The 27,995-nt window shown below is 55.7% G+C and overlaps 1 protein-coding gene across 2 annotated transcripts in view; it reads left to right on the forward strand.

Moving 5' to 3' along the window:
* RBM19 (RNA binding motif protein 19) overlaps positions 1 to 27,995 on the forward strand; it is a 136,937-nt gene that overhangs the window by 14,701 nt on the left and 94,241 nt on the right. For both annotated transcript variants that reach the window (XM_045776190.2, XM_045776199.2), the window contains exons 10-21: positions 442 to 645; positions 1,960 to 2,090; positions 2,870 to 2,991; positions 3,418 to 3,514; positions 5,035 to 5,145; positions 7,100 to 7,300; positions 8,609 to 8,738; positions 15,848 to 16,023; positions 18,089 to 18,149; positions 20,682 to 20,761; positions 23,351 to 23,406; positions 26,395 to 26,511. In XM_045776190.2, the coding sequence (XP_045632146.2) occupies positions 442 to 645; positions 1,960 to 2,090; positions 2,870 to 2,991; positions 3,418 to 3,514; positions 5,035 to 5,145; positions 7,100 to 7,300; positions 8,609 to 8,738; positions 15,848 to 16,023; positions 18,089 to 18,149; positions 20,682 to 20,761; positions 23,351 to 23,406; positions 26,395 to 26,511 (1,486 nt within the window). The remainder of the gene's footprint in view (positions 1 to 441; positions 646 to 1,959; positions 2,091 to 2,869; positions 2,992 to 3,417; positions 3,515 to 5,034; positions 5,146 to 7,099; positions 7,301 to 8,608; positions 8,739 to 15,847; positions 16,024 to 18,088; positions 18,150 to 20,681; positions 20,762 to 23,350; positions 23,407 to 26,394; positions 26,512 to 27,995) is intronic.

Consider the following 27,995-nt stretch of genomic DNA (forward strand, 5'->3'; position numbering starts at 1 on the left):
GTCCACGTGGGCCTCTCTGAGAAGGTGACGTTGGAGCAAAGCCCAGAGGAGCAGCGGGGGCAAGCTCTGGCTTTGTGCGACGGTGCACAGAGACCGTTCATCAACAGTACGAGGCAGTCCTCTGGGGTTGGCTGTCCGGGGACAGCCAGGGAATGTGCCCTGAGGGGTAGAGGACGCAGCACAGTGGCCTGAGGTGGCCAGGCAGGCTCCCCCCGGGATTGAAGCCGAATGTGTGGGATGAGTGAGATTCAGGGAGAGGGCCCTTCAGCCGGAAGGCCCAGCCCTGGCCCAGACCGCCACCCTGGTAACAGAGCCAGGTGCCAGCACTCTCGCCTTGGCCGTGGCATCTGGAAGGTTGCAAAGGAGAGTTTGGGTCACTGCCCAGGAGTCGCTGGCCAGTTCCGGGCCCGCCCCAGAGCCCTCACTCCTCTCCTCCTGCAGGTGGGCGCTACATCGAGGTATTCAGGGAAAAGAACGTCACTACGGCCAAGGGGCCCCCGAAGAATAGCGCCAAACCCTGGCAAGGCCGGACCCTCGGGGAGAACGAAGAGGAGGAGGACCTGGCCGACTCTGGGAGGCTCTTCATACGAAACCTGCCCTATACCAGCACCGAGGAGGACCTGGAGCAGCTCTTCTCCAAATTCGGTAGGGGTGCCGCCTCCAGCTGCCCCCATACCACACCCATAGCATGTAACGTGTGAGCAGCCGGCCTGGGTTCGAGTACAGCCCGCCTCCTATCAGCACCTGACCACAGGCAGACAGCTTCCCCCTCTTATCTCTGTTCTGTCATCTGTAGATGGGGCTGATGACCCCAGAGCTGCTGTGAGCGCCCACACGTCATGGATGTAGGGGGTTAGCAGGGCTCCCAGTAAAAGGTCATGTCACGGGCGTCATGTGCCGTCTCAACGCGTTGTCTCCTTGCTCTCACTGTCTAAACCCGGAACAGACGAGATCTAGAAACATTCTGCTGAGCTAGCCCTTGCTGTTCGAACTCCTGCTGCTCGTAGAGTTTGAAGTCCAGTCACTTGGGGCACAAACGTGGCAGGGCTCCTCGGGCTGAGCTCCACTGTCTGAGGCCTTGCTCCCCAAACCACACATCCCAAGTGGCTATGTCATGGTCGCTGCTGCTGCTACTATTTCTCAAGCGAGAATAGGAAGGCCTGGGGTTCAACTCAGCACACAGGGCTGTGTGTTTTTAAGGTTGTGCCTGTTGAAGGGAAGGAAGTCAGGGTTGGAGATGGAGGGCGAGGTCTGGATGCTTTGGGATCCCTCTCTTTGGTGGGAGGCCAGCTGTGGGTCGTGAGGGTCCACACTGGGTGAGAGTGCCTGTCGTCGGGGCAGGGAGGCCCCGGCTAGGACTCTGCCAGCAGGCACCTTCCTGTGACCTCCCAGCCCGCTGCCACTGGTTTGCACAGCAGGGCCGGGCTGCCCAGGTGAGGGAATGAGCCTTGGCCTCCAGGTTTCCATGGAGGAAGACAAAGACCGGGGGGGGAGGGGGTGTGGGTGCCTCTTGGTGTTGAGAGCGGAAGGCGCTTCAGAAAGGCTGCACTTTGACACCCCACACACCTCTGGGACACTAACTGTGGAGCAGGCTCTGTTCAGTACACTACACTCGTATTGACGCATTTATGGACTTGCTGACAGCTGCCCTGTGAGCTAGGCATTCTTAGGATGTCCCTTTACAGATGAGAGACTGAGGCACGTGGAGGCTGGTGCTTTGCCCCCGGCCACATATGTGGTGGGTGTTGGAGGCAGGATCCAGCCTGGGCACCTGTACTTCTTGGGTAGACACATAAAGGATTGTGAAAGGCCGCTCGTGACCTCTGAGCTGGTCTCACAGCAACTGCTTGCCACATTGTTCCGTGGGCCAAGTGGCTGTGACCAACTTAGAAGAGCTGGGTGCCCAGCACTCAGGCCCAGCCCCCGCCCCCAGGATGCTGACGCCTGTCCTGTCCCCAGGTCCTCTGTCTGAGCTTCATTACCCCATCGACAGCCTGACCAAGAAACCCAAGGGCTTCGCCTTTGTCACCTTCATGTTCCCTGAGCACGCCGTAAGGGCCTACGCGGAAGTGGACGGGCAGGTGTTCCAGGTAACTGCTCAGGGCTGGTGTGGCAGCTGGTCTCAGGTGATCGGGAAGGGATGTGTGGGCCCACAAGCATGAGCACCCGCATTTCTAAGAGAACGCATACGGTGTGCGAAGCCGCCGCCTCCGCAGAGCCTGTCGAGCAGGGCCCTTCAGCACCTCGGACAACACCTGGCACACTGCGGAGGCTCAAAAACTATTTGTCAAATGAACGAATGTGCTCTCCATCCCCAGAGATGATGCTTGGGAGAGAAATAGGGAAGGAGAGCTTGGACCTGGTCATGTTAAATGGGAGCAATAGGATGTAAAAAACTCTTTTCTTCCAGTGTTACTGCGTAGTGTGCTTTGCCCATCTGCTCAAGCCCAGGCCACCTCAAGCTCCCTTTCTCCTTTTTTCCCCCCACTCATTTGTTCATTCATGACTTACTGGTCTCCTGGGGCCCCCCAGCTGACCCGGCTCCCACCCTCGTGGAGCCCTTGCTTTGGCGCACAGGGATAGGAGGGGGCCCGGGCTTGAGGGGGTGCTGCAGGGGTTTTATAAATGCTCAGTTTCTGTTGTGAGACTGTGTCAAAAGTCCCCCACCCGTGTTGGGATCCTGAATCACGTGGCCAGGCCCCCATTCTGGTGTGATGGTGGCCCTGTGGTGGTTCTGCCTGAGGCTCTGTCTCCTGACTGGATTTTTAGCACTGGGTCCAGCCTGCTGGTGGAGGGGCTAATGTCCTGGGGCAGGATGTGGACCCACCCACCCCCTTCCTCTCTACCCTCTCTTGTCATCCTCCTCCAGGGCAGGATGCTGCACGTGTTACCATCCACCATCAAGAAGGAAGCCAGTGAGGACACGGACACCCCAGGATCATCATCTTACAAGAAGAAGAAAGAATCTAAAGACAAAGCCAACAGCTCCAGGTCCTTACCCGCTACCAGCCTCTGGGCCCCGCCCCTCCAGTCATCCACATGCTCTGGCTCCTTGGGATGGGTTCAGCCTCTCGTCCGTAACCTTGCTGAGCCCCACTTTCCTCATCTGCTTAATGGGGGGAATCACAGTGGTGTCTTACTTTCTCGGTGTTGTAAGAATTAAATGAACTAATATAAGCAAAGTGCTTAGTCCCTGGCACAAAGTAAGTGCTTGTTGAATGTCGGGGATTGTATCCTCATTGCTTACGTCTCCAGGCCCTGGGCTCTTGGCCCATGCCAGGTAAGTTGGCAGAAGGAGGAGGCTTTGGGGGCTTGAAGGGCAGGTGATGAGCTTATTTTTTAGAGGTTTTGCATCTGAGAAAATGCTCCGCTCGTTCAGCCTTGGTCTGACTTCCCCGTTCTGCCTCTGCTTCTCAGCTCTCACAACTGGAACACGCTGTTCATGGGCCCAAACGCCGTGGCGGATGCCATTGCGCAGAAATACAGCGCCACCAAAAGTCAAGTGTTTGACCACGTGAGTGGCTCTGGGCCTATTGCAAGGGGAGAAAGAGCAAGGGGAGGGTCATCTGCAAGTCCCAGGCCTCAGGCTGAAGTTGTGGGCATCCCTGGGGCCTTCTCTGGAAGTATCCTCTCCGTGCTCCAGGCCTGCTTCTCCCCAGCTTGTGTGGAGCCAAGCCAGAGAGACTCAGCTGTGGGGTGCTCCTCACCACAGCCCAATGAGCTAGGTGACCCTGCTGTCCCACTTCCCAGATGAGGAAACTGAGGCCTAGGGACACAAAGCAACTTGCCCAGGGTGACGCACCTGGAAAGAGGCAGAGATGGGATGACACCAGGTCTGTCTGACTGTGGCACCTGTTCTCTGAACATTGTCACACACCTCTCCAAGGTTGTCACATTCAGTGCCTTGGCTGGGGTGGCCCAGTCTTTGAAATGAGGAAAGGGGAGTCATTGGTCTCTGCCCCTCTTTCCATCGAAGTCAAACCCAGTTCCTGCTGACTTTTCCCATCCATCTCTCCAGCCCCCTCGGGTCACACACCTTCCTTAAAATGCACGTGTCTCTAGTGGCTTAAGTCCATCTTCATCAAAACTTGGAGTATTTTTCTAGCCAGTCAGCAAAGGATATCCGTGGTCTTTTAGTCCATAAACCGTGGACCCACTGTCATTTCCTCCTGCCCGACACTCAAAGTCGGCGCTACCCGTTAGAACTAGAATGTGTGCCCCATGTGCAGTTGCGGACGCCGTAGTGGCCACGTTTTTTAAGCAAAACGAAGCAGGCAAGATTCATTTTCATATTCTGTTCTATTTAATTTGGTATAGCCAAAGCGTAGCCAAGATATCGTTATACATAATATGAAAGACGACAAGATACTTTGCTTTTTTTTCTAAGTATTCGAAATCCAGTGCGTGTTCTATACTCCGAGCACTTCTTAATGCGTGTGCGCCACGTTTCAAGTGTTCAGTGGCTCGATGTGGCACATGGCCACCATGTTGGGCAGCTCGGCTCTAGGCCTTAGCCAGTTAGGAGGCATGCAGCCAGTTCAGATCCCACAGGCACCCCACACAGAAAGTCTTGCTGTTCTAACCTTCCAGAGAAGGAAAACAGACATAAACAGGTGCGGCGTGACCATGATGGCTAGGAAGGGTAAGCTGAGTACGGAAGAGGGTGTGAGAGTGAGGGTCGCCAGTCAGCAGTGTGACATCTAAGCAGAAATTGGATGGAAGGAGGGGTCATGGGGTAAGCATCATGCAGGCAGAGGTCAGTGAGTGCAGAGGCCCGAGGTGTGGATGAGGTCGTCCTGCCTGGCTGGAATGGAGGGTGGGGAGTGAAGCTGGAGAGGTAAGCACGGGGTTCTTGATTTACTGTGAAAGACACAAAGCCCGAGCCATGAAATCACTGTGGGTCCGTGGGGGGCATTGGCGCGGCCTGGCCCCATCCAGCTGTCTCCTCAGGCTGTTGGGAGATGGGACGGCTGACCTGTCACCAGCCCGCCAGCTGACAGGGCCTCTTCCTTTCCCCCTTCCCCCCTCCCACAGGAGACCAAAGGCAGCGTGGCCGTGCGCGTGGCCCTGGGGGAGACCCAGCTTGTCCAAGAAGTGCGGCGCTTCCTCCTGGACAACGGGGTCAGTCTGGACTCCTTCAGCCAGGTGGGTACCAGCTCAGCGAGCCACCAGCGGCTGGAGAGCCAAGGGTGGGGTTTCAGATCCGGCACCTGCTGGCAGGTTTGAGGATCGGGACTTTTAAGGATGATTATTATTAATCTCTAAATCGTCTCTAAAAAAGAAAATATCATCTGGGCTCAGACAAGGGGTCCATCTGCCTCGGATGGTGTTTCTTGGGGGCTGTGTGCAGGGGGCTTCCCCACATAGATGAGAGGGGCCGTGCCCAGTTCCTTACTAAGAGCGCCTTTCGTCAGACTGGGAGTTTAGACCCTCCTTAGACCAGGTAAGAGAGAGGTCAGACCTCCCACGTGCACATTCGCCACCAGGTAGGAGTTTAGATTAACGGATGGCTAAGTCTTAGCGAGCCTGCTGAGGCCGCCTTGCCTCCCCCCCTCACTTTCACAGGCTAGGAAACAGACCCAGAGAGGGGTTGGGGGTGGTGACTTAGAGGTCAAACACAGAGCCTGTGGCAGGAGCCTGGACTAAATCTCGACTTCTGACTCCCAAGTAGCCCTTCAGCTGGTCCAGGCCAATTTCCAGGGCGGTTGGAATGGAAGGGCGCATGGATATGTTAAGGACAGACGCTGATAGCCAGCACGTAGTGGGACTCACCAAAGTGTTCCCCTAAATTTGTGTTGTATTATTCATTTCCCTCACGTGACAGTCCCGAAAAGCAACGCTACTGTGTTCCCATCATGGTCCATAGAGGCTAAATCACATGGTCCGGATCACAGAGCTAGTTGCGGATCGGAATGCAGCCCCAGAGCCCCCGCCCCTAACCGTTGTTCTCTGCAGCCTGAGTTGCACCTGAAGCCCCCCGGGGCCCAGCCCTTCCCGCCTGCAGATGGCTTCTACCTCACCCGCCTCACTCAGTCCTCACAGCAACAAGGGAGGCCTAGAGGAGGGGTGGTACCGCCCATTTTGCAGGCGAGAAAACTGAGGCCAGAGGGAAAGCAACGGACCCAAGGTTTCAGGTTAGATTCATAGCCAAGCTGAGCTTCACGCTCAGATACCCCATATGCCTGGAGTTTTGCCATTGTATCTTGGCTCTTTGGTGCCCCTGCTACCTGGTTTTTCAGTGGACAACCACTGACATTTACAGAGTGCATATACTGTGTGCGCTTGGCTCGTGTGAACACACGTAATTAAATCCTTCCCTGCAGTGCTCCTGTGACGTAGGCTCTGTGTCCTGGCATTAGGTGAGGGGCTGAGGCCGAGTTAAGTACATCTCTCAGGGCCATGTAGCTACTGTCTTCTTGGGCTTCTTCCAGAAGCAAATTCTTAAGACGGAGGTTCAAGGTTCATGCAGTTTACTGGCCACAGTGCAGAAAACACTGGTGAGAAAGGTCGAGGGGAAGGAGACCAGCACGGGGTGTGCTTATCATAGTAACTGCTGCTACAGCAGGGGGCTGACGTTTCCCTGGGGGACGCTGCAGAACTCACACTGCACACTTGTCCCGCCCCGAGGACGGGCGACGCACGAAGTCCCGAGCACCACAGGCTGCTCCCCCGGTGTTGACTCCTCGGCCCTTCCCGCCTACCCCGTGTGTGGCAGCAGGCGCTCTGCAGGTCCAGGAAAAGGCCCCTGGCCCTGAGATGCACGTCCTAGCCGTTGGCAGTCCGGGCAGAGACACTCTGGAAGGTCTAGAGAGGGCTGTGGGTGGACCCTGGCCGAATCTGCCATGGCTCAGAAGTGGAGGGGCTGACATGTGACCTGGGCTCTAGAGCTAGAGCCCTCCCCCCTCCCCCCTGTGAGGAGCTGCCTCAGTCCCTGGAGCGCCATGCCCGAGAGAGTGGGGTCTCGGGGGCCCACTCCCCAAGTGCCCTACTTGAGGTCCCTTAGGGGTGCGTGGTGCAGAGACGACCACAGATCGGTGCTGGGGTCAGGCGGAGGGTCCTCCCTCCTGTTGCCCCACGTGTGTTGATTCCCTCCCTGCAGGCGGCGGCCGAGCGAAGCAAGACCGTGATCCTGGTCAAGAACCTCCCAGCGGGCACCCTGGCGGCCGAGCTGCAGGAGACCTTCGGCCGCTTCGGCAGCCTGGGCCGCGTGCTGCTGCCCGAGGGCGGAGTCACCGCCATCGTGGAGTTCGTGGAGCCCCTGGAGGCCCGCAAGGCCTTCAGACATCTGGCCTACTCCAAGGTACGGCTGCCGGGGCCTGCTCAGGAGAGAGCCAAGGGGGCTGACAGACCGGCAGGCAGCCATAGCACAGAGCTGGCCGGTGTGGCCCCTGCTGCCAACCAGCCTTCTCCGACGGGGTCTGACTAGGACCCCACCCCTGAGAACACCTCAGGACGGGAGCACATGAGAGGGCCACTCTAGACATCCCCCAGAGAGCAGTCTGTGGCCCCTCGCCTCGCTCAGGCTTTCCTTGGCTCTCCACTCCTATGTGAATTAGAGCCGTCATTCTTGGAGCTCCTGGTATCTTGTACTTCCAGAAAGTTGCAAGTCATTTCTGTAAGAGAGCTGTTTTCTGTCTCTCGATAGAGAAGGAAGTTATGTGTATATGCATGTCTACAGTAGTGCGTTAGTTTCTCGTGGTTTCTCTCACAAATGGCTACAAAGCAGGGGCTTAAAACAGCAGAGCTGTATCATCCCACAACTCTGGAGACCCGAAGTCTGAAATCCAGCTGTCACAGGGCTCTGCTCGCTCTGAAGGCTCTGAGAGACCCTTCCCTGCCTCTGCCGGCTTCTAGTGGCACCGCGTGTCCCTTGACTCGTGGCTGCGTCTGTCTGGTCTCTGCCTGTGTCTTCACGTGGCCTTCTCCCTCCGTCCCGGATCTCACTGCCTTTCTCTTGTACGGACACTTGTCATTGGATCTAGGATCCACCCAGATAACCCAGATGCTCTCGTCTCAAGATCCTTCACCGAATGATATTTGCAAAGATCTCTTCCAAATAAGCCCCATTCACAGGTTCTAGGTTTCAGATATGGACATATCTTTATGGGGGTGGGGGGCCACCATTCACCTACGATGAGCAGATTCTCTTTCTCAGGCACTTTAGCCCTCCGCAGACTGTTTATCAGGGTCTGATTTATCCTTTTTAAAGAAGGAAGGAAGCCGCGTGCACACGTTCCCCCGCATTGCCTGTGGTGTACTGGGGGGGGGGGGGGATGTGTGTCTCTGACGGCCCAGCACACTTCCTCCCGGAGAGCTCATTTCATCAGTGATCCTGCTTCCCTATCCCACTCTCCCTCACTTCCTGACCACACAAAACCCAAGGAGACACTGACGTGTCTATTGACAATGATGCTCGGGCTTGTCCCCGGAGCCTCAAGCTGGGGGTGGGGGGGGGGTAGTGTTCTCAGGGATCAGGCAGCACAGAGGGTTCCAGGCTGTGCCACTGCTTTTGGCTTTGTTCCCCGGGGGTGAGTTGCCCATACTCTCTGAGCCTCAGGCTCTTCATCTGAAAAAGGAACTGAGCCCTTCCCCTGCCCTGTCTCTGCAGTTTCACCACGCCCCCCTGTACCTGGAGTGGGCTCCAGTCGGTGTCTTCTCCAGCTCAGCCCCACAGACGAAGGAACCCCAAGATCCACCAGCCGGACCTGCAGGAGAGGACAGGGCGGAGCTGGAAACCTGTAAGAGCTGAGATCAGGGTGTCCCGGGCAGCGGGCAAGTGGAGGAGGGAGGGAGGGTGGGAGGGCTGGGCCCGATGCTGAAGTCTATCAGGTATTTGGTTTTAAGTTCTTTATTCGTCCTGGAGACCAGCACATCTCAGACTCTCGGATTTTATAGGCACATGAAACGTCCTTAAGATCAGAGCCTAGAAATTATAGGCGCAGCTTAAAGTAGCCAGCTTTTCAGTTTGTAAATTAAAGGTTGAAACAGACCCCTAGAATCTATCAGGGATTTCGAACAGAGCAGGTGAGAATCTTGTTTTATACGCCCGCCAGCGTGCCTGGAGGGCGGCTGGCCAAGGAGACTTCTCTGGGTCCTTGGAGTGGCACAGCGCCCCCTGGCCACTCATGACTGCAAGGGCAGGGCACAGGGACGCCTGGGGCAGGGGCGGGGGCCGGGGGGGGGGGGGAGGCACGTGGCCCACCCCCAGCTAATGCTTCACGTTTGGGGGCGGAGGGGGCGCCATTGGCGCAGGGGCAACACAGTCCCCCCCTTGCTGGGACGGTTGTGCAAATAGCAAGGGATTTCACACCCGCAGCCTCTCTGCCCACTGAATAGTCAGGAGCGCCCCCAGTGCTCATGACCACCGGAAACACTGTCCCCATTCCTTGGTGTTCCCCAGTTGTCCCCTAGGGGGCGGGAAGTGCTCAGTGTGGGGACCATGACCACATCCTAGAATCAAAGACCTTCAGAAAAGTTTTGAAAAGGACTGGCGGTCCTGTTATCCAGGTGTTAGGGTTTGCTCATCAGCAGTATCCCGCACTTTCCTACTCACCACCCCCCGTAGGGCTACCCGTGTATTAAAAGAAGAATTGAGAAAATAAGTCATCTACCATCTCCATTGTTCCCAGAAAGGGTGTCTCAGAGCAAAAACGGGGCGAGCAGAATTCTCAGATTAAAGAACAGGCGTTTAATTGAATAGACCTCACTGTCCATAAGCCTCCCAGGGCTGTCTGCATTTGTCACATTGTCATGAGTCCGTTAAACCTTCAGGACCAGCCCAGTCGGCCTGAGGCACTTGGGAGCCCTGGTCTGGTATCTTTATTTTTATCGGGAAGGGCTGTTCTTCCGTCCCTGCGTCTGGAGGCTCCAGGAGCCTCTCTGGGCCTCAGGGTGACTGGTCACTGGAACCTTTCAGAACCCTTCATGAGCCCATTGCCGAGTTAGTTTTGTCCACAGATTGGATTAGGGTTCCCTTCAAAACCTACTTTTGCCGCCGTCAGGAAGACTTCTCCTGATGCAGTCCGGTGATTCTCTTAACGAGCCATCACCCCAGAATCGTCAGCCACCTTTGCGGTTCACTTCACTTACTAATCCCGCACCTGAATAATATTTTTTGGCCAAAGCAAGTCCTCCTTTCAGGCACACACGTTTGCCAGGGGCGGGGGCCCATTTCCTACCTGCTTTGGCAGGACCGCTAAGCCTAGTGCCACGTAGCCACGCTCGTTTGCACATGTCCTGGTGTGGCCCCTAAGCCTAGTGCCACGTGGCCACGCTCGCTTGCACATGTCCTGGTGTGGCCCCTAAGCCTAGTGCCACGTGGCCATGCTCGCTTGCACATGTCTAGTGTGGCCCCTCACTCTGGCCTTCTAGAACACTTGCCACAGTTTGTGTCCTATGTATCTGTTTGTTTTTCTTGCTCAGTATCCATTTCTGGCATTCGGGAGAGCCTCCAGGGCAAGGAGCGGCTGCCTGGCTCACTGCTGGCTTCCCTGCCCCCCACGAGGCCCCAGGCATAGCCTGGCTCCATGAATATGTGTGGACAGAGTGAACAGATGCAGGAAGAAGGGTTTCTGCCCCTCTCTCTGTGCCTGGAAAGCTAGGGACTGGGTCATCCCTGCCTTTGTGTCCCAAGCCTCAGGCACACAGTAGGAGCTCCATGATGGAGGGTTTGTCCTCCAACAGTCGTCCCGAGTCAGAGCTGCCAGCACTGATTACAGGGACCGTCCCAGCTCCCGCTGCGGGTACTGACTGATGCCTGCCCAGCAAGCTACGCTTTGCTCTGTTCTAACCCTTTCCCGCTTCCTGGAACCGTGGACAGGCTCATTTCCTTGGTGTCCGTCTGGCTGATTTCCCTGTTGGTAAGTCACGCCACAAGGCAGGGACCTTGTCTGCTTGCTCACTGCCAAGGTGAGCAGCGCACCCAGTAGGAGAGCAGCGCGGGGCGCTGAGTGAACCCAAGGCCACTTACACCGTGCCAGGCCCTGCATTGAGTGTCGGGTTCCTCCGTGCGCCGCTCAGAGCTCCTGGGGAAATCACCGGCTCCTTGTCCTCTCCCAGCCCCGCGGCTGGGCGAGGCGCCGTCCTTCTCTGTGGCTCGGTTTCTGCGTCCGTAAAATGGGCATGATGACCGTGCCAACCTCTCGGGGCGTTGGTGAGAGTGTGGTGAGGCACCGCAGGGTATGCATGGCCCCTCTGCCCCTCTGGTGCCTTCAGCAGCAGAAGCCAGAGTGGATGGGCCGTCATTCAGCCATGGGCACCAGCTTCTGCTGAGCTGAGGTGACCCCCGTGGGTGCCGCACAGACCCTCTTCCCCAGGAGAGGCCTGGTGGGGGACAGACAGGGCCGTTGGGGGGCAGCTGAGATGTCGCACTAGGAGTAGGAGCGGGCCGTACGGACAGAAACGTTCTGGAGCCCACGGAGAGGAGGCTTTGCAGAGACCGTGTGCCCGAGTCTGCCCGCCCCACTGAGCCCCGCTTCCCGGGGCCTGTGCTGCCGTGTTGAGAGCCTCCCAGACAGACTCCCCCTGACAGGCCCTGCCTCTCGGGGCTGCCGAGATTTACACAAAGGAGGCCACAGAGCCTGGCGGAGGGGCCGGCTGCAGGCCTGATTTCAGATAGGGAGCTGTATGTGTCTGAACTGATTTCAAGCCCTTCTGAGTCCCACGTCACCAGGTGAATTCCCACAGAGCTCACCTCCCAGGCCTCTTTTTGCCCTTTCTGTTCCTTGTCTTACACGAATCGCATACATAGCCCCCTCCCCAGCCCCCTGTGCCGTTCCTTTTCACCTGCTCCTCCCCCACGCCTGGGCCTCCACCCGGTTCCTGAAGCCTCCGATCCCCATCGCACACGGGGACGCAGCCAGCCCCCAAGCCCTAGACTTTCTCAGGCCCCAAAGGAGGGGAGCGGGGAGGGGAGTGGACGGAGCTTTTATTTTTCCACTCCCCCTCCTGGCTTTCTGGAAAGCTCCCCGTTCTCTGTACCAGTCTCGAGGGAGGGGGACAGCGTGTTTTATCTCCCCACAACCAAGACCCTCACCTCCAGATAAAGGGCTCAGAGTCGGGGGAGGTCCTGGAAAGCTGCTTGCAACTGATAACAGTCTCTGCCGTCAGCCTTCAGCGCCCAGAGCTGCGAAGGGGGGGAGCCGCCGTGAATTCTGCGGCCTGATTATAATAAAGCCCCATGTGGCGATGCGTGACTGGGTTTTATTGTGCTAACTACAGATGGAAGCACATTCTCCCCTGCCTGCCCCAGCCCCCTCCAGCCCACCTTGCTTTGAAATCCTGCCCCCCACACGCACCCCCACCCTCTGGCCCAGCCCCGCTTCCTTTCCTTACTTCTTTCCTCTTTTTCTGGCTCCCGGTGATTTTGTTGGCAAACATCTGTTTGAGTTTCCCAGTATCTCATTTTTCCTTCTCGTCTTTGTCTCCCCACTAGGGCCAGGAGCAGAAGTGCTTTTAAAAATGACCTTTGGCTTCACTGCCATGGCACTTGGCCTCCACGTCACACCTCTCTGGACAGGGGCACAGGTGTGGGCCCCAGCAGGGCCCCTGGCCTGGCCGCCTGGGGAGCAGAAATCCTTCCCAGCAGTGTGGCCAACAGGGACGTGGTCCCCCAGACTCTTAAGGTGTGGCCCACACAGCTGGTGGCATCACTGGGACTCTAACCCAGGTCACTCCTTCCTAAGGCCTGTGTGCTTTTTACAGCTCTGTGCTACTCCTGGCTAGTCTGAGGGCCCCTTCCCAATTTTTCCAGGCCCCCCATTTTCAGCAGATCTCAAGACCAGCCCCCTCGTCTTGTTCATTCTCCCAGCATCCTGGGGGCAGTTACTGTTGTGGGCAGGTGGTTGCTGGGGACACAGAAGTTTAGAGAAGCAGCAGACACCTCTGTGCTGTTGGAGGATGGCTGGGCCACATTTAATCATGTCTTTTATTTCAAGCTGGATGTTCCTCCCGGGTGTTGGGGATCAGGGCTGTTCGTTGACCAATTAGCAGTTGAAGAAGCCAGGTGAGCCAGGCCAGCCACATACCTGGGGCGGACATAGGCCCTGGCCGCCTTGTTCTTCCTGGGCAGGGGCCAAGGGCAGCTCACTCGCCATGGAAAGGATCCACCTGCTGTTCCTGAGGGGCCACCTGTAACTATAAGCTCAGCTCAGCTCTCGTTAAACCCAAACGTCCCATCTCCAGGGCAGGTGCCTCTGACCTCCTACACAGCTCTTGGAAGCCGGGCAGGGAGGCAGGATGGAGCTGGGCCCCCTGAACTGCTACCCTGGGGAGGCTTTGAACCCCCAGGACACCAGGGACTGCCTGGATTCTGGGCCCTTGGGAGGGCCGGTGGTCTGTGCTGGCGGTCTGTGCGTGGGCTGGACGTGGGGAGCTGTGCACAAAGGCCTGATGAGCCGGTTGGTTTATTGGTTGACCACTGCCTAGTACGGAAGCCACAGGCCATTGAGTTGCCGAGATTTAAAAACCGTGGGCTTTTCTGTCAAAAGGTGGATTTTCAGCTTCTCTTGGAAGACCTGCACATGGGACCAACCCTGAGTTGACCTCCCAAGGGAGCAGCTGGCTGGTATCAAGAAGGCGCTGTCCGCTTCAGCTACCCATGAGCCTTCGTGGTCACCATCATCCCCACCTCTGTCTTTGCTTTAAAAAGAATTTCTTTGGTCTTCCATGAACCTCTCTCCCAACCTGAAGATTCCTCGGATTTAGGGTTGAGAGGCAGCAGCCTCCAGCATTGTTCACAGGCCACCCACTTTTTGTGATGTGGCTCCCATGGTCATTAATGAGACAGTCCACCTGGGGCATCGAACCCAGGGCCTGGCGTGTGGGGTGGGGTGGGGGGTCTAATCAGCCGTCCTTCCCTGCCTGCTTTCATCTCCAAGATGGCAAATGCAAGGAGAGCCAGCGGGGTGGAAATGTCATTCCCAGCTGAAGATCCTGTGGTTTTCAGCTCGATTGAAGCTCTGGTTCGGACCCCGAAGTCTTAGCTACTTTGCATAGCTTTGCCTCCCCATCATTAGCAGTACTTTGTCCACCCTGCTTTGCTTTGAACGTTGAATACAAATAGCCACACCATGGAGTCCCTTGTTGGGTAAATTGTGTTAGTCTCTTGGGTGGGGGGGGAGCCTTTGTGTTGATTTCTTCTTTTTTGTCCTGGAGTGAGGGTCTGGGTTCTGGGTTCACCTCCGGGGGAGCAGGAGGGGCAAAGGCTGTCTGTTCAACTGATGTGAGACAGACGACATTATCACGGCCGCCCGTTGCCATCAGGGCTTGAAAGGGTTGTTTTATGACAAATTGGTTGAAGCTTAATTAGGCCTTGCACGCATTCAGCTTGCCTCCGAAGGGGCAGGGGAGGCAGACAGGAGACGTGTGGGTACTTGGTGTCGGAGTTGAGGGGGCGGATTTGAACCCCAAGAAGCTTGAACTGTTTGAGTGCATGGGTGCGGGAGGAGAGGGCTGTGTCTGTCAGCACGGAGCCGGCAGTGCACAGAGCTGCCTCTGTGGGGCCTGTGCTGGGCAGGGTGTGCCAGGTTTGGATCTGTGAGGAGGAACGACCCCCCCCCCCCCCCGAACCACACGGGTGCAAGGGTGCCCTCTCATGACTGCTTTGAAGAACCTTCCGGATGGGCTCTGATTTCTGCAGGGTGTGGGAGGAACCTCAGAAGCTTGGACGAGGAGGTGGGATGTGACCCCGGGCCCTGATCATGTGACTTGGGGGACCTAGGGAGGTCGAACTGAACTGAGCACATTTCGTCATAGCAGGACTTCTAAGAGGTCACGGTGCTGATCTCCTTCTGAGCCTTCTGTCACCCCCAGGTGACGTCCGCACGCTTCACCACGGCTGACCCTGAGCCGAAGCCACACACCTGCTGACGCACGGCCTCCTATTTGCTCTTCCCCCTTCCTGAAATGCTGTTCCTTCCGAGTAGGTGTGACGAGAGGGCTGGGGGCACACCAACAGCCCTCTGTAATCCTGTTCTCCAGAAACACCCAGGAGCACGTTCTGCGTTCCCACCCAGCTTTCACTCCCCGTGTGTGTCTCTCAGAAACTGTGTACGGAACGTTATTGGGCTTACGCTGTTTATCGTTTCAGATCTTAATTTTTCTCGTAATTTTTATACCATAAGCATCATTTTTTGTCCTCACACATTCTTTGGAAACATCATTTTTAATGAACACCCATCATCCCAGCCTTTGGTGGTACTGTAACTTTCCTAGTGTCCTATTTATGCGTATTTAGTGGTGTTTTGGTTTTTTCAGTTTTTGGCTATCACGCGCAGCTCTGAATCTATGTTGTCGGGTATAGGTAAGGCTCACTCTTACGTGTGTGGCTCCCCAAAGTTATGTATTTCGGGGATTCTGACTGAACATAACATCCCTGAAGTTCATGGGGTTTTTAGAGGGTTCTGAGTTTTGCTGCCATTCTGTAATTTTTCAGAAGTTTTGAGTCCCGTTTTAACTTGAAAGTTCGCTCGGTGTCGCTTTTGTGGACAAGTAACGCATTACCTAAGTTTGTGGTTCAGTATAACAGTTCACACAGTAATTTATTTTGAGGTTCACATCAGTATGGGTTAGTCCAAGGCTCAGACTTCTGGTCTGTGTTTCATATTCCTGTCTCTTTAAAAGAGAGGCCAGAGGCAGGACAGCCTCACCCCCTCCGCAGTCTCCCCCCACCAGGTCCCCCAAAGAGTGGCTAGAACCCCAAGCCAGCTGGGAATCTGTGTCCCTTCCCGACGCTGCCCGCACAGAGGTGGAACCCCTCTCTTTTCTACCAGGTTCTATGCTTTAGGCCCCAGGGCTTAGACCTGTCTGGATTTGACATCTAATGGATTTGTGTTTTGGGGGGACGCAGTGCCAGACCACGAGACCCCAGAAGGTGAAAAGCCAGCAGAGGGAGGAGCTGAGAACTGTCCGGCGAAGGTGGAGGAAGAGGAAGAAGAGGAAGATGAGGAGGAGGAGAGCCTCCCCGGGTGCACTCTGTTTATTAAGAATCTCAACTTCAACACGACGGAGGAGACCCTGAAGGGAGTGAGTGATGGCTGAGAACAGGGAAGGGGGTCCTGGGGCAGGGAAGCCTGTCTGCTGACGTGGGGCCCGTGTTTATTCGGCCCGTAAATGTGGTTCGTGCTGATATGGGGCTTCACAACCAGCAGCTAGCCCCTCCACATCCCTTCTGGGCTGTTCCGTACCGTATCTGCCCCAGGGACTTTGGTCGCAGGCAGACCAGCCTGGGGGCTGGGAGGGGCACCCACGGACATGGAAGGGGACGTGTCAGGGCGGCTGGGGAGGCGTGTGCAGTGTGAAAGCTGTCATCTGTGTGTGTGAGCTGTTGCACGTTCAGAAAACAAAGCCACCCCCCCCCGCCCCCCGCCAATTGTTTCTGTGGTGTTAACTACCCAAAAGCAAATGTTAGCACAACCTCCCGGCCTGATGGGAGCAGTCAGAAGACACAGGAGTGAGTACAGAGCAGCCCTGCCTGAAATCCCTGGATGGAATAAGGGTTTTGCATTCTTGGAGGCGGGGGGTGGGGGGCAGAGGGAACAAAGATGGGCATCTCCAAGTAGGTGTTTGGGAAATGTCAAGTGAGTCCTATGCTGAGTGGGGTTGGGAGGCCTTGCTATGGAATTGGCCAGAGATAGGGAAATGGGGCCTCTGGTTCCAAAGGATTAGGGTCTGCAAGCTCCCCTGCTGGGCTGAGAACTGCTACAGGTCATTTCTGTGAACTGGGTTTGGCGCTTTTTTTTTTAATGCATAAATCGATGATTATTAGCAGGCTGACAGCCATGGATTGGTTCTGAAAAGAACAAGATGGCCGTAAGAATTAAACTCATTGACTTCTAAAAACTCTTTTGAGTTCCAGAATCCCACAGATGGACTCAAGACGGGGGTTGGGGTCCACTGAGTCCCAGAGGCAGGATGGTGGTGGGTGGGTGGAAAGGAGGCCCCCGTACATCCAGAAGGAGAGACTGAGGTGTCTCCCCTTTGGGGAGGCAAGAGGTCAGAGCCTCCGCTGTGAGGCCATCTGGCTAAGTCTCTTTATGTGACTGTGCTCTTGCCGATTGGGAAAGCGGCCACGGCAGAGGGGCGCTCGGCCCAAGCAGCAGCATCTTCAGGGCAAAGGTTCACCTTATGGAGCAACCGGAAACCCACCCTGGGACTTCTCGTTGGCTGCTTCCTGAATCTGTTTTGGTTCAGTTGGGGTTTGCTTTTGTGAAGAGGCACGTCCCAGTAGTTCTGATCGCTTCGCAGAGGTGAGGGCAGCTTGTAGTCGGTGTCCGTTTCCGCTGTGCCAGCTCTCCTGGGTCTGGTACGGGAACACCATCCGGAATCATCGCACCCAAGCTTCAGACTAGGGAGCTGGGAGTCACGGCCAGGGTGATATTGTCCAGGCTCCTCATGCATAGCTGTGAGGCCTAAGCTACAGGAGGTCAGGTCACTGTCCCAGGGCCACAAGCCCATCGGAGGCACTGCAGGGAACAGCGTCCAGCCCATAGGGCTCCCCTCATGTTGCCCTAAGTCAGGGATCAGACTTCCCGGACGTGGATCCCGCCCTCACTCCTGGCTAACGGTGCAACGCTGGGTGAGTCCTTTAGCCTGTCTGTGCCTCGGTCTCCCCATCTGTAAAATGGGGATGTTAGGAGAATCTCCCCATGGAGTGGTTTTTTTGTTTGTTTGTTTGTTTGAAGATTTTATTTATTTATTTGAGAGAGAGTAAGAGAGAGGAACAGAGGGAGAGGGAGAAGCCGTCCCCCGCTGAGCAGGGAGCCTGATGGGGGCTCGATCCTGGGAGTCTGGGATCATGACCTGAGCCGAAGGCAGGTGCTTAACTGACTGAGCCACCCAGGTGCCCCTGGTGGAATGGTTTTAAAGATCTGATCAGGACAAATGAGGTAATCCAAGGGTCTGACACTTGGATTAAGAGAGTCCATAAGTGTCCGCACCTTAAGCGTGATCTGGGTATCAGCTCTGCTGTCACTCCCGCCCTCTTGGGGCCCATGGCCACGTGCGGAGCCTCTGTCCTGCAGGGTGCACCTGCACCGGTTGCAGGATTAGCCTGAAAATACTGCTGATACACACTGACGTTCCTTTCCAGGTGTTTTCCAAGGTGGGGACGGTGAGAAGCTGCTCTATCTCCAAGAAGAAGAACAAAGCAGGTATTCCCTACAAAACCGCAGTCAGAAAGGATGATTCCAGAAGAACCTGGGGCTTTGGGTGGGGGGTGAAGGTAACTCTCGCTTGCTCATTTGGAAGGTCCTCTTTTGGTCTGAAGCGCTGTCACCCTCACACTCTGACGTGGCCCACTGAAACAGTCCCTCTTTGCCTGTCCCCGGGGACTCCCAGCATCCTGTGGAGGCAGCCATGCACGTCAGGGTCTTCTGAATTTAGATTCTTTGCCGTGGACCTTGGACTGTCCCCTGGTCTCGGAGCAGTGCATTTGATGGGCCCCCGGTGCTGACACCATACCACAGCAGAAGCCTCTCCCTCCTCCCGGCACCCCTGGGCTCTGGAAACGTCCTAGAGAATAGCAGGGAGAAACTTATCTTGGGCTTTCCCACTTCACTTCCAAGAGAAACGACCCGAACATAAAACCTCTGGAACATTCCACTGAGCCTGTTCTCCGGGAGCTGCAGAGCCAGTTTGGGGCATAAGAAAGGTAGCTAAGTACCAAGAGAGCAACGTAAAGGTGCAGTTGCAGGGGCTTCAGGAAAGGAGGTGACCCCAGATGTCCGGGCGGTGAGTCGGACTGGCAGGGGGGCCACCAGCTCTGCCTGGGGCTGCCCCTGTGGGTTGTAGGGTCACTGCGCCCCTCTCGGCCGTCAGACGCTGCGGAGCCTGCCTTTCGGCCCTCAGGAGCACCCCCTCAGCGTACTTTAGAAAGAGTGACCTGATCTTTCAGCGTGGCGAGCACCGCCCACAGCCCATGCGGTCTTGTTCAAGAGCTTGTGGTGGAGGGCCCTGCTCCCCCACGCTCAGCCCGCAGAGTCTGAGGGGACCGAACAGCGTGTGTATCGGGGAGGGTCACGGCAGGACACGGAAAGCCCGCTCCACACGGTTGTTGAGGAGACCTTTGTAACGAGGGAGCCAAGTGCCACTCTGTGGGCTGAGCTGCAGGGACCCACAGCGGATGTGGAGGCAGAGGGGGGGTCAAGCAGGAACACGCTCTTCCGCACAGTGAGCCCCAAGGGCCACGGGAAGGGAGTGCTATGACCAGCGTCCCAGAAGCCACCAGCCGGAGCCGAGCACGTGGGCTGAGCACCAGCCCCGCCAGAACCACGCCGAAGCAGCAAGGTTGTGGGGTGTCTGGAAGGAACCTGCACCCCTAACCCTTTCTTCTCCACCTGCCAGTCTCAGATCAGGGCTTCCGAATGGCTAAACCCAACAGGAACCCGGAAGGTCGGGGCACCCAGGTAGTGCAGCTTATAGAGATCAGCCTCCCAGGACCGGAGAAGGGCAGACAGTGGGTCTGCACGCATCCGTGATTGGGCGATGAACTTGACTTTTTGGCAAGAACTGCACACAGCCTTACGTGCTTTCTAAATATCCTGTGTACGCAGACGCCACCGACCACCACCCCCAACCTTGAGTCGGCCACGGAGAGCTTTCCAGTGTCTGCTGAAGAAACCAGTGTTCAAGGTTGTCACCGGGTGGTACTGCCTGGCGGCCAACGGGTCTGTCTGAGGCTCCCTTCTGTGGCCCACAGAGCCACATTTGGACAATTTCATAGACTTTCTTATGGCATCGGGGCGTCATTTGATAGCACAGGGTTGTGAATGGAAACGCAAACAAGCGATCCACACGGGAGGAGCTCGGGTCTTACGAACAATACAGTGGAGGCAAAGATGGGACCGGTGAGTGAGTCGAAGGTGGTGAATCTCGATCCTCATTTGACCCATCAGGCTTGAGTCAGCCCTCTGAGTTCAACTGTGAAAACCCAAAAGAATAAAATGAATACATCTGTATAACTTGCGGGGGAGAGGGGGAAGGAGGCACGCGTCACATTCTGTGCCATAGGGCAAGCTATAATTAGACAAATGCCCTGTAAAATACCTACACCGTCAACTGTACATACGTGCGGAACGCGTATATCTCCAGTCGGGAAGCAAGTGTTTGCGGTAAACTTTTGCAATCTCCCTTGTTCCCTGAACCCTTGCTTACTCACTGCCTTAGAAGTAGGGGACCAGAGAGGTTTGCATAATGCAGCTGCCCTCCCCGTCTGAACTTGGGACCAGGAGCAGCTGTAAGTGGATGGTCAGAAATACCTGGAAAGAGGAAGTCTTGGGTACCTTTGGTTTTCATGCACGTATCCGTCTTCTGCGTTATGTGGGGAAGCCAGGGACTGCCTAGGTAGACATTGAGCCGCTTGTCATAGCGATGGTCATCCCTGTTCATTCCTTCTCCCTCCCAAAGGTGGAATTCTATTACGAAGTTAATTATCATGTCAATCATCTGTTAATTAATAGTCAGCTGGGCCTCAGGTGACGGCTATATAACTTCGTTGGCTGGGTCTTCAAGATGACTGGTAATACGTGGCGAGCCAGGAGCAGAAATGTTTTAGGAAACGAAGGAGGGGTATGAGGAAAAGAGAAAATAGTGGGGCCGGCTGGAGCCCTTGTACTTGGGCTCCTGCTTTCTTCGCTTTCTTGCCTGCCCACCTCACCCCTGTATTTTCTGCCTCTCTCCTTTAGGAGCCATGCTGTCCATGGGATTTGGATTCGTGGAATACAGGAAGCCAGAGCAGGCCCAGAAGGCTCTCAAGCAGCTCCAGGTAAGGTGGGGTTTCAGCTGAGGTACCCGGAGGCACTTGATAGGTGATGGTTGGGGGGGAGGGGGGTCCCACCTGTCTGCGCTCGTGAAATTGAGCGGGAATGCGGGTAAGTCCACATTTTCCTGGGCCCCTCACTTCCTCCACTTGTCTAGGGAGGAGAGAACTGTGGCCCAAGAAAAATTAAGAATCCTCCTCGGCACTCTGTTGTCACGGTAGTGTGTTCATTAATCCACAGCTCCGTGCCAGGTCTGGGGGAGACTGGCAGAGCGCACCTCTGAATAAAGACACAGGACCAGGTCATGAGAAGCACTTGGATGGAAATGAAGCAGGCACTAGAATGGGCAGGGGGGGCTGCTTTACATTGTGTGGTCAGGGGAGGCCTCTCGGGGTGACAGCTGAGCTAATACCTAATTGACAAAAAGGAGTCCGCTACATAAAGATCTGGGAGGGAAGCAGCCTGGGGGGGGGGGGGACAGCATGTGCAAAGGGCCTGAGGCAGGGACTCTAAGGTAGGACTGAGCTTAGTCTGTTTGAGAGGCAGAAAGACGCCAGTGTGGCAGAAGGAGATGTGGGGTGGGTGGTGCCTGAACCTGGATCTTGTAGGCCTTTTAAGGATTGGAATCCAGCGTAAGGCAGTGAGATTCTGTCAGAGGGCTTGGAGCATACCGGGGAAGGGACTGGTTTATGCTTCTGGACAGTCTTTCCAGTTGCTGTGCAGAGAGCGGATGATAGGGGGGCAGGTGGGAGACCAATGAGTCATCCAGGCAGGGAAGGGTGTTGGCCTGGGCCAAGGTGGAAGCAGTGGGGACAAGGGAGCTGAACTCTGAGGTGTTTGGACAGAGACTCCGCATCCTCTTCAGAGAAAAGAACAGTGCCTTCCTGCTGGGCCCCAAGTGCAGGATCAGACCTGGAGCCCTCGGGAGCAGGAGGGGAGCTGAACTGGGGCCACAGGGAGTGGGACAGCCTGGGATTTGTGCCTCCCCAAATGAGCCAGGCCTCTGCTCGGGACAGTGTCCTCAACATACTTCCCTGATGTCCCACATCTCCAAGGCCTTCAGTGGCAGGGGACAAGGAGCAGTGCCCCTCCCACGCACCTCTTTCTTTCTGCAGACCTGCTTGCTCCCCACTGTCACTTGCCTTTCCCTCGTTCTGCAGCCAGAGCACTCATGATCGTGCCTCTAGATGCTTCTAGATCCAAGTCCGTGGAAGGGCTTCAGGGGGTCCAGGGGCCCTTTTGAGCTGTATTCAGAATGTCACATGTCCATGTGCACTGTACAAAGGAGGACATGGCCTGCCTGGCATGAGGCCAGGCAGTGTGAAGGTGAAATAGAGTTGAATCGGGCCCAGTTTACCAGCCAGGGCGTGGCTGGCGGCACACCATTCCCCAGTTCTCATTCTCCATGGCGAGAGGTGCACCTGGGCCAGGCCCAGCTGGGCTGTTCTCAGTGTGGAAAGGATGCCCATATAGGGCCCCCTCCCAGTCCCAGCAGAGCTTCCTGTTCAGGGGAAAGGCCTCAGGACTATCAGAAATGTAACAGGGCCTTAGCCGATACGATTGTTCTTGTAGAATTTTGATGACCTTGGCTCAAGGCCACTTCACAAAGGGCTGAGTTGGTTTTGGGTAGGATGATGGGGAGGTGACCCGTCTGGGGCCTCTGCTCTCTTTGAATGGCTCTCTGCTCTCCACCAGGGCTCACAGACTCAGATGCCTGTGGGGGCTGGGGGGCAGCGTGAGGGGTGAAGAGGCAGGCATCACCCAGAGCAAAACCCCGGCGCCCGTGCCCTGTCTAAAGGGGCAGCCACTTCTTGGCTTCGGCCGGTTACTGCCTCGTGGGGAGGCGGCTTGCAACCATACCAGATCTCTGGGTTTTGGTTTGTTGTTTTTTTAAGGAGACACCAGAAGTCCCACTTTGTTATTAGATGCCACGTGGGCACGTCACTGAACTCGAGCTCTGCACGTTCAGTGCTCCGTTCTCTGCCACATAATGCAGGATTCTATGAAACTCCACCTCGCACACATACAGCATTACATTCTGTACCTCCCCGCGTGCACACATATGTGCACATTGCCACAAAGAATTGTTTCCACGAAACCACGCGTGGTGTATTTTATGGCAGATGTAAGGGATTTTCGAGGGTAATTTTGTTAATATGCCAGTTTTGCCTTAAGGGACCCACGTGAGAGCCTAGCTTTCCTTGCAACTCCTCTGTGGTTTAGAAATTTTTTTTTTTTTTAAGCATACAATCGAAGCTGAACTCTTTCTCTGCAAGCCAGACTTCCTTTGCCTACAAAGGCTTACAAACGACGGAAAATTCTGTGTCCCTCCAGTGGCATAAAGGTCAGGACCCACGCATGGCTTGAGAGGACATTGGAAGGCTGGGTCTCCATGACCACCAGCTGCTCCCTGGGCTCGGCATGAGCCGTTTCCAGAAGCTCTTCTCTGTCCTTGATTCCAGCTGGCCCCTCTGCCTGGGAACATCCTCCCCCTGAAACTTCCCCTCTGCAGAAGCCCGCTCTGGTGAAGGGCAGGGGTGCGGTGAGTATTTCTGGGAGGACAAAGTGACAAGCTGTGTTGTCTTATCTCTTAGGGTCACGTCGTGGACGGCCATAAGCTGGAAGTGAGGATCTCGGAACGAGCCACCAAGTGAGTCTTCAGTGCTCCCGCACCTCCAATCTTTGCTTTGACCCGGGGTAGTTCCCTCTGCTTGGTGCTGGTGCCCCAGCCCCTTGACATGCCCCACCCCCCCACCCCCTCGCCACCCCAACCCCTCACCATCTGGGACTCTTCCTAATGAAGCTGGTGTCCCATTTGCCAACTCTGAGGCCCATTTCTGTGATGAACTGGGACTGCTCCAGCCCTTTGAGTAAATGCTTCACACACATTTATTGTCATCGAAGGAGTAAGAGTGGGGAAAACAAGCAGTCCTGCTCGTCTTGGTGGCATAAGTAACCCAACAAAGAGCTGCAAGTTGCTGAGGCTTTGGATGAACGAGAGAAGCAATAAAAACTTAGACATCCGCCTTTATAGGGCTTTTCTTCCTAGAGCTGGACAACAGAGCCCAGAGACAGCCTCCAGTTAATCCGAAGGAGATTCAGTAGGCGTTAGAGATGGAGAAAGACCAGTCTGCCCAGTGACCAGTTCCCTGAAGTGGTGGGGTCTTTTCCTAAGAATTTAGTTTTGTTCCTCGCCTTCTACCCGCTCGTATGTCTAAGTGAGCTAATACCCCTGAGGTGCTTCGAACAGCGCCCGGCACACAGCGCGCCCAGTGTAAGGCATTACTGTCATTGTCATGATCATCTGCCTGTCTCGGGCGATGAAGTGACCGGCTCTTACAGTCCTAGGGCTGGTTTGAGATATATTTATTTGGTAGTTTTCAGCAGGTTGGTCATTTGTCGTGGTCGCTGAGCAGATGAGCTGCCAGTGGCTGGCCTGGAGCCGCTGCTTTTTCTTCCTTTTCTCTCTGTTTTCAAAGCTACTCGTGAATCCAGCCCCAGGCCACCTCTGGTATTGTTCGCCCATCCCGGTCTGTGCCATGTGAGCATCCTTCGGGAAAAGAAGGCCTGGTGCCGGACAGGCTCCCGAGCTGTGATGGAACAGTGGGATTCCAGGCATTGGGCCCCACAGCTTTGGGTTCTAGTCCCGGAGCTGCGTGAGCTTGGGTGGCTGACTTTGCCTGTGACGTCAAGTGTGCCCACTGGAGGTTGTGCTTGAAGCGTCTGGCACACGCCGTGCCCATGAGCATTCAGCCAGCGGTGGCGATCTTTCTTTTCCATACCCTGTCTACAGGGAGTCAAGCTGAAGTCATCTCAAGAGCTCTCAGTGCCCAGCCAGCATTGATTTAGTCATCCTTTTATTCAACAGAAAATCAGAGAGAGCTCACTGTGTTCCAGATACTCTGCCCAGTTGCTGGGAATGGAGTTTCCTTGTGGTGCTCACATTCTGAGGCAGTGTATTTGGTAGAACCTTCTACAGTGGTGGGATTCTTCTCTAGTGTTCGACAGCTGCTGTCCGGTATGGCAGCTACTTACTACATGTGGCATTTGAACACTTGAAATGGGGGGAGTGCAATTGTGTTATCTAATGCCTGCGTAAAAGGTACCCGAACCTAGCTTAAAACAGCAAACACTTATTATCCCATGGTCTCTGCGGGTCGGGAACTTGGGAGCAGCTTAGCAGGGTACTTCTGTCTGCGGGTCTCTCCAGAGGTTACCATGAGGATGTCGGCCAGGGCTGCAGTCTCATCTGAAGGCTCCTCAAGGGCTAAAGGATCCATTTCCAAGATGGCGCCCTCACACAGCTGTTGACAAGAGGCCTCAGTTCCTCACCACGTTGACTTCTCCATGGGATTGCATGAGGGTCTTTACAGCCTGTTTCCCGCAGAGTGAGTGATCCGAGGGGCAGCAAGAAGGAAGCAACAGTGTCTTCTATGACCTAGTCTCAGAAGTCACCACTGCATCTGTCTTCCATTGGTCACACAGGCCTGCCCAACGGAGCCCAGGAGGGGACTCCCCGAGGGCATGAATACCGTGAGGCAGGGATGACGGGGGACCGTCTTGGAGGCTGGCTCTCCCAGCACCTGAGTTGAATTTTGAATTTTGTTTCATTTAGATTTAACTGGCCGTGTGTGGCTTGTGGCCCCTGTATTGGACAGCACAGCCCTAGAGGACAGACTGTAAAGGGAAACGTGAACAAATACATACTATGCAGTTAGGTGGCGGCGAGTGCCAGGAAGGAAAGCAAACCTGGGGGTGGGGGTGAGTCCCTGTTTCAGTGGCGGTACTTAGGGAGGGCCTTCAAGCAGGTGATGTGCTGCGGGCCTGAAGGAAGTGAGTCGTAACAGTCATCTTTATGACAACTGCCGCCATTTATGGAACGTTTAACTCATGGCGGGCACCATGCAGAGTGTTCGACAGGTCCTCAAACAGTACGACGAGGCCAGCACTATTATTAGGGCCATTCTGCAGTTGAGGAAACAGAGGCCCAGAGAGGCCAAGTTACTTGCCCAAGATTGCTCAGATCCTGTGTGGCCGACTTGGCTTCCATACCCCGATCATCAGCTCCCTGCTCATAGTCCTGCCCCGCTTTGGTGCAGGGTGGGGCAGGTGGGGGCACGTTGGAGAGGGCCCTGAGCCCCCAGATCAGTTTCCTCTCTAACCCCCAGCCCATTTCCATGGCTAGAAACTGCTCCAGGGCCTCAGGACGTTGGTCCTCAGGTAAGCGGTGGAAAATCTCAGATAAGCCCTTTGGTGGACCATCTGGGGTCTTGCTGCATCCAGAAAGGGACGGTGGAGACTAGATATGGTGAGGAACTGGCCTCACCCTCATCAGGGTTCCTGTCTCCAGTCCCCGCTGGCCCCTGGGTCTCTCAGATGACGGGCAGGAGAGACCCAAGGGTGGGCAGGTGGACTGACTGGGTGTCCATGTCCATTTTGAGAAGATGGTTATGCTCCTATCACCCACGGGAGGACATCTCCCTCCCGTTTCATCTGCCTCGTCCACAGCAACTGCTTGAATCCCTCACCTGCACAGAAGACCAGAGCATCAGCTCTTGGAGGGAGGGCAGGGGAGTCCGTGGAGGGCAGCAGCTGCCTACACCCTGAATAACCTGAACTCTTTCCTCCGACCATCCAGGCCAGCCCTGACATCCGCTCTGAAGAAGCAAGTGCCCAGAAAGCAGACAACGTCGAAGATTCTGGTGCGCAACATCCCGTTCCAGGCTGACAGCCGGGAGATCCGCGAGCTCTTCAGGTGAGCAGCCCTGGTTCGGTCCAGGGAGCGGCGTGTGGGCGGGGAGCCTGCTGGAGCCTTGGAGAAGGCGGCCTTGGGGTCCTCTGATAGCTCCGCCAGAGGCCTGCCCAGTGGTCTTTCAGAGGTCACCTTTTGGCTGCCTCTGATTTATCTCCCTTGAACTCATGCACTGCTTTCCAGAGCAGCGTGCAGAAAAATCTCGAAACAGCCAGGCCCCCTCCTCCAGCTGTGAGACAAAAAGAAAGGGAGGCTGATCTACATCCCCACCCGCAGCAGGATGGGGCGGGAGCCCACCCTCTGCCTGAAATTCTTCTACCCAGGGCACGCCTCTGGTCTAAGCCAGTGGTTCTCGCCTTCTTGGTATTTTCAAGTCCCTTGGTGACTTTTATAAATATACTTCTGCTCAGCTCTCCCGCCTCCCACAGAGCTGGATTTTGTTGGTCAGGGGTGGGGTCCAGGCTTTGGTATTTTGATCAGAACTCCCCAGGGGTTCTGGTTCTACTGACCAGCCAGAGTTGGGCACCTCTGTTTACATTGCTACTTAGGGAGAGGCGTTTCGAAATAGGGATGAATCACCTGCATAAGTCATGCAGTCCATCAGCAGATGCTAGCACAGGGTCAAAATTCCAGGTTCTGGGACCTTAAACAGCAGGCTGGGAGGGGCACTGACATCTGGAAGGCCAGTTGTAATGCCCTGGAGAAAGGCAGGTGTACTCAGACCAGTTTTCCCACATTTTGAAAGAGAAACTAGTAATCCGGCTTTGCGGGGGGATAAGTCGGCAACTAATTTACTTCCTGAAAACAAACACACGTTACAGGACAAAGTCTCTGCCTGTGGCCAGATATAGCCCAAGAGCCACCACTGTGCAACACCCGTGTTGATACATGGCACTGGTGAGCATTTCGGATTAATGTGGTACCGCCCAGAACCAAGCCGTGGCTCAGACGTCTCTATGGAGGGCATCACGGGAAGATGTTTAAAGCCAAGACCCTTCCCGGGTGGGTGCTGGGTGGTGCAGAGAGAGACCATCTAGCCCTCAGAATGTAACGGCAGATGGAATTAGCCCCAACCGAACAGATCGTAGGGCCCCCCGGAACCTACAGCACCCTGGCCTGCAGGATTGAGAGAGCTAGGTCCCCATTAGAATTGTCAGTTAGCTTTGTACTCATTAGGTCAACTTACTGAGGCCAGCTGTGGATGCAAAATAGAAATCCTGTATTTTAGGGACTAGAAAGAAGTATCTTTGTATGCAGTCTGTCCCTCTGCACTCATTTGTTTTAAAGGACAGGGAGCCGTTTGTGGGATTTGCTTCAAAACTCGCCGTCCCTCTCACCGCTGTGCCCCATCGTCCGCTGGCGTGCAGTTCAGTAACAGGCGTGGCTAGCGGGTGCTTGATGCAGACGCCAACCCTGCCAGCTTCTAGTAGCTGAGCCTTAGCTGTGATCCCAGGTCCCCCGCGTGGCAGCAACAGCCTGGCAAGATG

The sequence above is a fragment of the Ursus americanus genome, chromosome 30, assembly GCF_024610735.1.
Source record: "Ursus americanus isolate L20-20 chromosome 30, mUrsAme1.1.p, whole genome shotgun sequence".
NCBI lineage: Eukaryota > Metazoa > Chordata > Mammalia > Carnivora > Ursidae > Ursus > Ursus americanus.